Source organism: Diplotaxodon limnothrissa, linkage group LG3 (genome assembly GCF_057381915.1).
Source record: "Diplotaxodon limnothrissa isolate DT_005_m linkage group LG3, D_limnothrissa_male_GT1.1, whole genome shotgun sequence".
Lineage (NCBI taxonomy): Eukaryota > Metazoa > Chordata > Actinopteri > Cichliformes > Cichlidae > Diplotaxodon > Diplotaxodon limnothrissa.
In genome coordinates this window covers 20,200,142-20,211,682 of record NC_140598.1, presented here as the reverse complement: position 1 = coordinate 20,211,682, position 11,541 = coordinate 20,200,142, and the positions used below count along the sequence as shown (strand labels likewise).

General features: G+C 42.1%; 1 protein-coding gene and 1 non-coding gene across 2 annotated transcripts; one reads left to right on the top strand and one right to left on the bottom strand.

The window, feature by feature from the left end:
* Positions 1-794: 794 nt before the first annotated feature.
* Positions 795-866, top strand: trnap-agg (transfer RNA proline (anticodon AGG)). Its single transcript has one exon. It is a non-coding gene; the product is annotated as a tRNA-Pro (tRNA).
* Positions 867-3,412: 2,546 nt separating this feature from the next.
* LOC146634834 (uncharacterized) lies at positions 3,413-9,461 on the bottom strand. The gene is made up of 7 exons (XM_085343153.1): positions 9,431-9,461; positions 6,735-6,776; positions 6,389-6,655; positions 6,069-6,308; positions 5,758-5,979; positions 5,470-5,595; positions 3,413-3,450 (listed from the first exon to the last, which is right to left on the bottom strand). The coding sequence occupies exons 1-7, from the start codon at positions 9,459-9,461 to the stop codon at positions 3,413-3,415; spliced, it is 966 nt and encodes a 321-aa protein (XP_085199279.1).
* Between the last annotated feature and the right edge of the window lie 2,080 nt (positions 9,462-11,541).

Genomic DNA, 11,541 nt, shown 5'->3' with positions numbered 1-11,541 from the left:
AAAACATACTGAAGGTATTGGTTCTAAACTACTGAAGGTTCTAGTGAGCACTGTTGGGTTCTTAATGCAGAGGTGGAAAGAACATCATTTCACCATATATAATAATGATCAGAAGAGTCGTTGAAGAGCCAAGGTGCTACAGAAAAACCTGGAATCAGCAGGTACAATTGTTTCAAGAAAGCATGGCATGTAGGTCACCATCCATGGTGCCATTGCTGAAGAAAAAGCATGATGAAGAGCTTTTAAAGTTTGCTGAACATTTAGAGAAGCCAGTGAAATATGGTCTGGTCAGATGATCATATGATTGTTCGGTTTTTCTCTGTAGGGTCTACCTTACAATATAAAGGTAACTGTTATTGTGATTGGTCGCTATATGAATAAAATTGACTGGAAATGAAAAGATGACTTGTCCATGGATATGCAGACTGGAGCATCCAGGAAATGATCCCATCAATTTTCCAACTGGGAAATGATCTGCTTTACCTCCTGAGTTGGTAGATTAACACCCCAAGTTGCTCTCTGATGCAAAGAATGAATGTTAGCATATCTTAGCTAGAAAGCACTAAAGCATAGAAACCAGTGCTTGTCTGGTTGAATGAGGCAAGTTCTTTAAAATGACCGTTGCTCTGAGCTGATGTCCTGAAACTGTTTGTGTCCACAATGTGGAAAAACCACGGCGATGTGTTTCCAGACTTTTGACTGGCAGCTTTCAAGACAATGTTTCATATATTCAGCTTCAGCTACGTGCTCTGATGTGTGACTTTCAGAAAAGAAGTTGGTGACGGTGTTTATGTGGCTCGTTGGTCTAGGGGTATGATTCTTGCTTAGGGTGCGAGAGGTCCCGGGTTCAAATCCTGGACGAGCCCACCTCACGTCTGTAGAGTTACAGGGTAACCTCCTACATCTTCTAACGAAATCTGTTATATACAGCCTGAAATCACACGTTCCCATAGTACCTCACACAGATGTAGCTGAGAGATCTGATTTCCATTTCTTACAATTTTAATTCTCCAACAAGTTTTTTGAAGATAATTATTTGTCTTTCATGTTGGCCTAACAAAATAACACAGAGTATTATTTTAGATTAAATCAGAGGGTTCAATCCAAACTTGTGCACAGAACTACAAAAATACACAGCTATCTATCAAATATTATAAATGTGTAACTCTTTGACACAACATTAACAAAATGCATGTGGAAAAATGCACATACATTTTTTTTCTTTTGCACAAAGGGACCAAGATTGAACATCAGTAACTATTAATACTTTAGTATCACAAAGGAATCTAGTTCAGTGCATTATGCACACATTATCTACCAACTTAAATACAAGTTTACAAATTTGATTACAGCAAAAGTCTGAAATGTCAGCTGTTATTTGGAGTGTAACTAAAGCAAAAAAACAATTAGTTAGAAAAATAATGCTGGGAAATTATTTTAGTCCTTGCCAAGCTCAATACAGGAAGGCTACATAGATAAAGGTCAGTAAAAATAGTGTTCAAGCTTGTGGTTTATTTTCCAGCTCTACATAAGAAACGCTTCAACCACGAGTGATGGCAGGTCACTGATCATCATTTATAGATGTAAACTGGTTGTCTGTGTAAACGAACTGCTGCTACTGCTCTAATCCAGCTGAGCACTCAAGACTCAGCTATTCACACACTGCTTTCTAAGCACCTTTATCAAACACTCACGTTTGGATGGAGGCGTCAGAAGAAATTTGGGGTTCAGTATCTTGCCTAAGAATACTTCAGCATGCAGACAAGAAGACACATTTAGAAGACAACCCACTGCATCACATGAGCCTCAGTCAGTGTTCACAGTGCACAGAGAGATCCTGCTGGTTTGCTGTTTATGCATTACTAATGTAGATTTATTTTTGACATGCGTGTTTAAGGTTCGGTGCCCAAACTGACAGTGACTGATGGCAACATTTAGACTGAAAACCAAACAATGAAACTCTGAGAGACAAGGACGATTATCGACTCTGTCCACACAGTGGAAAATTTGTTCTTAATAGAGGAAACATCGTCTACATAACAGACCCAATCAGCAGGAGCGATGCTAAACACAGCAGCTGTGGTTTCCTGTTTGATGAAAACAGGTCGTCTGCCTTCATGTTCAGTCGTCATGTTACAGATACTAACTGAACTGAACCTTCAGCAGGTTTTGGACGTTTATGAGACAAATTTAAATCACAAACTTTCATCACTTTAATCCTGCAGGTTTGAAACTGTTTTCTATTATTAGAAAGATTCTTTGTGTATTTCAGGTAAAGTGTGATGCTCATATGTAAATAACATCTTGTTTTGTTTCCTGTCCAACTGGCCAGCTTTGAGATGAAACCAGTCATTTTTAACCAGGATATGTCCTTTAATGCACATATTAAACAAATATGTAGGACTGCTTTCTTCCATCTGAGCAACATCTCTAAAATTAGAAATATCCTGTCTCAGAGTGATGCTGAAAAAACAAGTTCATGCATTTATTACTTCTAGGCTCAAAATCGTTTTCTGTGCCTGTCATGAACAGCTGTGTGGCAGGCAGAGGCAAGACCCAAATGCAGGACTTGGAAACAAAGGGGTCGGCTAAAAGAGGCAGCATTATTAATGTTAGAAGATACTCAGAAAGAAACATAAAAATACAAGAGAAACAAAGAAAGAAAATTAGAGAATATAAACAGGAAACTACGAAGGAAACATAGAACTCACAGAAGAACACAGCAAAACAGGCACGAGGGAGACTGAGGACCTAAACACAGGGATGGGATTACAAACACAATGAGACAGAACACAGAGAAAACAGACAAACGCAGGTACGTGAGCGGGGAGACTGAAAGAATAACAAAACACAGAGAAGAGGCTGGCACAGACTGGACACGAAGGAAATAAACATGAACAACAAGAAATAGAGAATAAGAAATATAAATAATGACGACTCTGACAAATAAGGGAACCTGAGCTCAAGAGACACCAATATAGAACCAGAACAAAGGTCATTGAAACAAGAGAACAAATAAACACACAGTCCATAACAAACACAAAAACTAGCTCAAAGACTGAGGACCATCACAGGACACTCTGTGTCAAACATGAGTGTTCATAAGTTCAGAGTATTGATCAGTTTGAAATGATGGAAGCAGCTCCTGAAAGTGACGACTCTTCACCTCGCAGTAGACCTTTGTCAGAGTTCAAGCTGCACAGACTCAAACCAGCAGCAGGTCGATTTCTTTAGTTCCCCGTCAATCCTGGTTCCTCAGGAGGAACTTGCTCCCACAATGACATCACTGTGTGAATGAATGGGAGTGAATGAAGAAAGGAGGAAGCTGATGACTGCCTGTAAATGTTCCCATGGTGACTGACAGAGTGAGACTGTCCACAGGAAGTCTGCAGGTCTGTCCTCAGCTTCCTGTTTACACTTCTTCTGTGGTGTCTGTGGTTCCTTTAGCTTCTGTAAAAATGGGACAGTTGAGTGTGCAGTCATGGTGCAGGTCACTAGAAGGGTGAGGCATTTATTGTCCTACCAACTTTAAAACCTAATTAAAATGTATATGTATGTAACAAATATATGAAATTTTAAACCTAATTTTTAAACTGAAGCTTAAAGAGAAAAAAGTTAATGATGGATTGCATTTATATAACACTTTTCTAGGCACCCAAAGTACAGTTCCACAGTCACTCTCACACACTGGTGGAGGCAGCTACAGTTGTAGCCACAGCTGCCCGGGGGCAGACTGACAGAAGCGAGGCTGCCATATCGCGCCATCGGCCCCTCTGGCCAACACCAGTAGGCGGTAGGGGAAGTGTCTTGCCATAGGACACAACCACCAGGACAGAGAGAGAGCAGGAGGGATCAAACCGGCGACCTTCCACTTATAGAGGAGCTTCCCAATCCACTGAACCACAGTCGCCCCGATAGTTCAGCATGTAATAACACTGGGACATGAGTCATATAGGTGCAGCCTCCCTACCTGTGTTCTCAGGGGTCTGAGTGATGATGTCAGCATTGGTCATGTGTGTTTTTGGGATGACATCATCAAGACAAGAACATGCCAATGAGTGACTGAATATCCGGGTTTTATTTACAACTCACTGAACTTGGATTTCCCATCAACCCTGTTTGCCTGCTGAACTGAATTCAAATATATATTGTTTTCATTTAATAATAATCCTGCAGAGAAATCTTAATTCTTATGAAGACGTTGTGAGGGGCTTCATGAATCTCTCTCTGAAAAAGAACTCATTTTGTTTCACTTTAAACACTAGTCACACAAAGAGATGAAGACAAGAAACAAAGTTAAGAACATCTTTTGCTGTGTGGTAACTTTACATCTTCCTTTGTTCAGTCCTGTATCTCAGCACCAGTATCTGCTGACATGCACTCTCTCTACTCTCAGACACTGTTTATCTCTACAGAGTCCACAACATTCAAATAGCTGCTAGACTGATCTTAAACACATAAAACACTTCATGGTTTATGTGTTTTACCTTTGATCATTTCCCACTGATCTCAACAAAGAAGCTCCATCACAGAGAGCTTCTCTCAGCAGTTAACCACACCAGCAGCACCTGTTTTGATGTGGGTGAATGAACGCTCGACTCCGGGAAATATGAACTACTGACTCAGGTGACTTCACTATTTATGTGCTTTTACATCTGATTACTGCTACTACTGTGTATAACCCTCAGATTTACATGGCAATAAAAGAAATAATGTGGTCACTGAACTAGCTTCTCCTGCTAGTCCCAAAAACGTGACTCAAAGTGAGAGCTGACTGGGCTTTTTCAGCTGTAGCCTAAACTGTGGAAGCATCACCCTGCCCTCGTTAGTTCAGCCCACTCGCTGCCTGTCTTTAAATAATGTCTTAAAATGTGTTTTTGCTCCTCAGATTAGAGTCAGAACGCGAGCAGTACATTCTCACCTTGTACTGGTTGTTATTTTCCTAATTTTGCTGGTTTGCTGGTTTGTAGAGTATTTTTATTAAACTGTCCAACGTGTGCTTCTCCGATTTATTTTTGAAAAGATACATCTGGATTAAAAACAAACCAAATCCGCTCAGATTATTTTTAATCTTCAGTTCAGGCCGACAGCTCCTGTTACACTGTGTCATTCACACAAACCTGAATTGACTCCCATCAAACACCGATCATATCTGTTTAAGCTGCAGGATTTCCTGTCTCAGTGCCACGTCTCTCTCTGCTGACTGCCTCATGTTATAAACACTGAACTGACCAACGAAACCACAGTACAGCTTTAATTATGAAACCAGTGACAGGTTTTACTGAGGAAACAGGAACCTGAAGAGTGAAATGCACCTGCATTCAGGTCCCACTTTCAAAACACTAGTTTGATAAATGTGAGAAGAAGATTCTCATTGTTTCATTGACCACATTTTACAAGCCCAATGAAAACTACTTTTGGGTTTATCTCTCATTGATGTCCCTCGCTAGAACACAGGTGAATGTGTACCTGCAGTGTTTGTCCTCAGACTGGAGTAAAGTACTTCAGGTTCGCTGGCTGGAGTCTTATTGGTCCAGGCTCTACTGGTGACCTCAGCATAGGTGACATCATTTACTGGAGCTGACTGGTATCTCCCTGCAAAGATGAAGTGATCTGAAAGAATACTAGTATTTGTGTCTGTGGAGTTTTAGTCTGAATCTACTTTCTAAGTGTTCTAAAAATAGAAACGCTGATGGAGGCTGTCTTGATGTGTCCAACATGATGACTTTGGATGAAAATTTGAGACAGACGCTATACCTGTGCGCTTCTTCCACAGAAGATGAAGTACAAACAGAACCAGAACCAACAGCACCAGGGAACCTATAGCAGCTACAATTGGGGATATGAGGGAGGAGGGGGGAGAGGGAGAAGGGGGAGGAGAAAGAAGGGTAGAAGAAGAGGAGATATGAGTGTTTGTCAGTGACGTTATGGTTGTTGTTTCTTCTTTTGTTGTTGTAAACAAGGCTGTGGTTGAAGGACCTGCAGGAGAGATGAGGAAGCTGGTTCAGTCAGTTTATCATGAGCTTAGCAGATTGGCTTTAAACAGGAAGTGATGTCAGTGATCTGACCTCTGACCCTCAGAAAGCTCTGAGGAGATGATCCAAACTCATCAGGAGCACACCAGTAGAGACCTTCATCAGACTGCTGCACGTTAATGGTGATGAGTTTCTCTGATTTAGGTCTAACAAGACGTCCATTACAGTAGAAATAAGCTGCAGCTGTGCCACCAGTTTTCTTCTTACAGCGTAGAGTGACATGACTTCCTGTCCTCACAGGAAGTGCAGGGATCTCCAGGATCACATGTTTATCTGAAGAAAAGACCCACAGAGTGATGTAGAGGTGGTATAACAGTCTGCTGTTAGTCTGATGAAATGAAAGACTTCATTACCTGATACAGTGATGTTGACTTCTTCACTCTTCTCTCCAGCTTCACCTTCACACCAGTAAACTCCACTGATTGGCTCGAACTCATTAAACAAACAGGATGGACCATTTATCCTCCCAAAGCCCCGCCCCCTTGCTCCACATGACTCAGTCCCACTTCCTGTGTCCCTCTTCACCGTCCATCCATCAGAGCCCAGCTGACCTTCACATGTCAGAGACACTGAGGCTGCTGTGAAGAACTGCTGAAGGTTTGGACTGACGCTCAGAGAGACTGGAGGACAGACGGACAGTTTCTATCAGTGTTTACACTCAGTGTTTGTCCTGGACCATGGTGCACTTCATCTACTCACCTGCACAAACAGCCAGTGCAGACAGCAGCAGCACACACACACCTGAAACAGGAGGTCAGAGGTCACTGAAAGACATTGGACATTATGACCAGAAGGCAGTAATAGGCCTGGGAGAGCATCTTCTATGTTACCATGTTCACCCTTCACCCTGCTATGATGGCACTTGTTTAGCCATTTGTCACATAGACTCTGGATGTTATATTTCAAAGCTGCACACTGGTTATCTGTGTAGGTCACAGTGAGGTGTTGTGAGAAAGTTGGTGACACCCAGTTGGTGGGGAGGTCCTGGTGGTGAAGTCTTCTGTTCTCCTGTGTCAAGGGTGTAGACAACAGCTGTTGAAACACCTTCTCTTTTAACGTCTATTCAACTAAATGCTGTGCTATTCATCTTTAGTACCTGCCCCCCCCCCCCCCCCCCCCTCTCTCTCTCTCTCGTGCTCATAAGAATAAAAATGAATAGAAAGTTGTTGATTACTTCTACTCATGTGACAAAGTGCAGGAAGACCACGCCCGGGTGCATATTTTTGGTAATAGCCCGTCACCAGTAGTAACCATCTATTACCTATGACGAGCCACCTGGGAAGGCGAGACAAACTTTGGAGCAGACACAAGACACTTTGTCGAGAGACACTTCTGCATCGATGACGGGCTGATTTCAGTTCCCACAGAGGCTGCAGCCATCGATCGGCTTAAGCACACATGTGCAGCCGAGTCCAACCTCAAACTCCACAAAATTGCCTCAAATAGTTTCTTAGTTATGCAAGCCTACACCCGGTGTGGAGTTCTCTCCGTATGTAATAGTATCTTCAACCTTTTGTATACTCCGAGTGGAAAACAGTTAAAACATAAACATGTTTAATCAATACCTTTCATAACTTGAAATGCAAATAGAAATGATACATTTTTAAAAATGATGCAAACAACAAAGTAAAATGTTTTTATTTACCCCAAAATGCAGCCAAGGCCTCAGATTTTTTGCACAATCACTTCAAACTATTTACAGAACAATCAGGTGTGTTGCATCAAATAAGAAGGCACACAAAGTATTCATGCAACTCCCAAAGAATAGGTCCTGTCCACTATAAAACAGAGGAGAACACCACAAGGTCTGACAGCAGGAGCACCTGTGACATTCACTAGTATAACTCACAAAAACCCAATAACTGCATAACACACTAACTACAGCCTCCAAACACACTAAACGTCACTAATCTCTCACATGTGAAAACTCGCTCTCTCTCTTTCTTTCGCTCTCTCTCTCTCATTGGTGTCACTCCTAAAACTTCTCCCTCTTCCTAAACAACCAAACGCCTCATGTTGCCATATCATTTTTTGATTGGTGGACATGGTACACTTCAACATGAATAAGGAAGGGAAGTGGTGTTTTTTCTTTTTCACTCGCAAGCGGAGAGCGTTTGCTAGCGCTGTCCTTAGAAAACGCAGTTGCTGAGGCGGCTGAGGTCATTTGGAGTCCAGGGAGCGCTTTGAAGACCTTCTGTGACTTTGGTGGCATCTGTCATTTTTTACAGTGTTGTATGTTGGTACCTCAGGTCCCACATCTCCAGATTCACTAACAGCTTCTTCCACCTGGGCCATTCGGACATTTAACAAACACCATGTCCCCTCTGTTCTATCTCTGCTGTGATCCCAACAACCGACATGTAAAGGTCGCCCAAACTAATAAAATTGTCAGGAATTATAATGGAGAGAGAAAACAGGCGGCTCCCACCCTCTTATCTGAACATCAGTTTTGAGTGGCTATACAGTATATCTGCAGAGATACGGGCAGTACAGGTGCAGCAGTTAGGTATTAAGAAATAAAAAAGAAAAGAAAAACATAAAATGAATTCATATTCAATTTCCACATTTACTAAAAGCAAACAATGTAATGATATTAAAGTAACTCCCTGATGGATGACATGAGCAATGAATAGCTTCACTGATTTTATTAGGTTCTATTTGAGTCTCAATCTGCTGCTGTTTGAAGCTCATCACCAGAAAAACAACAAAACATACAAACTCTGAGGGAAATGACCAAAACAGTCTCCAGTCTTTTGTTAGACTCTGTGTTTATAGTGGAAAATTTGCTCTTATTAAAGGAAGTGAAGGCTACATAATAGGCAGATAAGACAAACGTGTGGTGAGTGCAACTAGCAGCTGTGGTTTCCTGAATGAACGTCGATGTTCGAAGAAACGAGGTTGCCTGACTTCTCCTTAAGTCATCATGTTACAGACAGTGAACTTAACATGAAGCTCTAACTCTGAGTCCAAATTACATGATGGATCACAAAAAAGGTTTTCCTGCTTAGAACTCATTTGTATCCACATCTGTTGATGAGACAAAGTCATGATGTAAGCACACTTTCCTGCTTCATGCTTGCGTGAAAGAATTTATTTCATTAGATGCCTCTGAGTTAAAGTGTGAGCTGCATCACTGTCTATTTTCAATGACTTTTAATTAAATTACTTTAGCCCTACTAGAAAACAGGCAACAGAAAAAGAGCGAACTCCTCCTCTCTCCTAAATGAAACAAACTTTAAGCAGATCCAACAAACTTCACTTGGGGATCCATCCACCCTCAGCAAAAGCTTCCTCCTGCTGAAAGTGTGTTTTCCCACTTTATTGTGTGATGACGCGGTGATAAATGAATACATGACTGAAAGTAAGCATGAAAAGTTTTTCAGTGTTTGACTCACCGAGGAGCAGAGACACACCTGAAGTCTTCATGTTGTCGGAATGACGACTGACAGCAGAGTGACACCTTCAGCTTCACCACTTCCCTGTTAAGACCATCAGCTTGTGACACTGCTTCTGCAGAGCGAGGCTGAGCCGCTTCCCTGATAAACTGCATGAGTCATGTTCACGGTAACCCTCACTGTTTCAGTCCATAACTAGACAGTTTGGAAGCCAATGAATGATATATGCAGCTACTTTTTTTGGTCCCAGTCTGTTGTCTCAAATTTGGGGACTTGCAGGCTTACAAAGGGGCACAGTGACTCTGGTCATCAAAGAGGCCAAGCTGAAGTACAAGTAGTGTATTGAGGAGCTCTTTAACAGAGCCACAGAGACCCAGTGTTTAGAAAAAATGCGTCTCAACTGCTCCGATACTCCTGACACATACGGGATCACTACAGGTTTTCTCTTAGGCAGCAGTTGTCCTTCTCTCCTGGATCGGCTGGAGCTTTCTTTAGGCGTCTTCCCAGCTTTGACAAAAGTCCAGCTGGGATAACCACATTTACTCAGGGCCTTCTTGATGTTCTTCTGCCTCCCTGGCTGCTGTGTCAGTGGGGATGGTGTTCGCTCTGTGTTGTAGCGTCCTGATGACACCCAGTTTGTGCTCCAGTGGATGATGAGAATCAAACCTTAATACTGATCTGTATGTGTAGGTTTATGGTACACGTCAGCTTTTAGATGTCCCCCATTCCTGATGGAAATCTCACAGTCTAAGAAGGCTAACCTGCCACTTTTCATATCCTCCCTGGTGAATTTGATGTGTCGGTCCACCGACTTAATGTGATCCGTGAATTGTGGTACGCCCTGAGATTGGATTTTCACCCAGGTGTCATCCACATACCTGAACCAATGGCTTGGTGGTGTTCCAGGGTAGGATAGCAAAGCCCTCTTTTCCACTTCTTCCATGTACAAATTGGCCACGATGGGTGAAACTGGGGAACCCATGGCACACCCATGTTTCTGCCTGTAGAACTGACCCTTGTATGTGAAGTAGGTGGAATGAAGACACAGCTCCAAAAGCAAACACACTTGGTCGATGCTGAGAGCGGTCCTGTTGCTGAGGTTGAGGTCAGGTTGTTTATGTATCTTCAGTAAACCATACAGAGTTGGTGTAGGTTCCCCTTGGTATAGTCTGTGGTATGAGGTCAGGGGCTCATAAGCATTTTCGTCACTGAGCAGGGACAAAATATTCTCATGATAGTCTTTCTGCTTTAGCAAAACTGTGCACCTACCCTGGTGGAAAGATGTTAATGTTGTTGCCATTCCCCAACTCTCTGTGAATGGTACTCATGACCATTGATCAGTGGTTGTTGATCAATGGTCATGAGAATGTGCATAATTAAGATTAAGGAACTGACCTCCCAGCCCATTGTTCCTTCAGTGGGCTGGTTTCAATCATTATGCAAATGTTCTGTTTATAAGGTTGAAACCTGCAGTCAGCTGAGACTGAAGACGTCACCTGGATGATGAAACGTTTCTCTGACTGAAAACGCTACGTCCAGATGAACAGAATCAACTTTTGGAGACTTACCTGAATGATTGAGCGTGCATCAAAATCTCTTAAAGTGGTTTTTATTTACAAGTTTAGGGCTAAATTGCACTCTGCTGCTCTTTAGAACTCAGCACCAGAAAAATAACCAAACATGCAAAAAGAAACCTGATTTTACCAAAAACAGTCTCCATTTCTTTGGTTTGACTCACTGTGGAAAATGTGCTTCTAATAGAGGAAGTGAAGACTACAAAACAGGCAGAAGAATCTGTGGCACATGCAGCCAGCAGCTGTGGTTTCCTGACCCTGCGTGTTTGATGAAAAGAGGTCATCTGACTTCATGTTACAGTCACTAACTGGGCATGAGGCCTCAATTTATTATGACAGTCCAGATTACATGGTGGACGTTACTAATGCATTACTCCAGAATAAACTGCAGAAGGTCTGGAAGCTCTAAAATAAAATAAACTTGTGATATTCATTATAAGCCAATAATATCTCTTCCTGGCTCCAATCACAGACTGCTCTCAGATGAAACCTGTAATACAAGAGAAGAAGAGTGAACTGATCCTCTCACCTAAAACA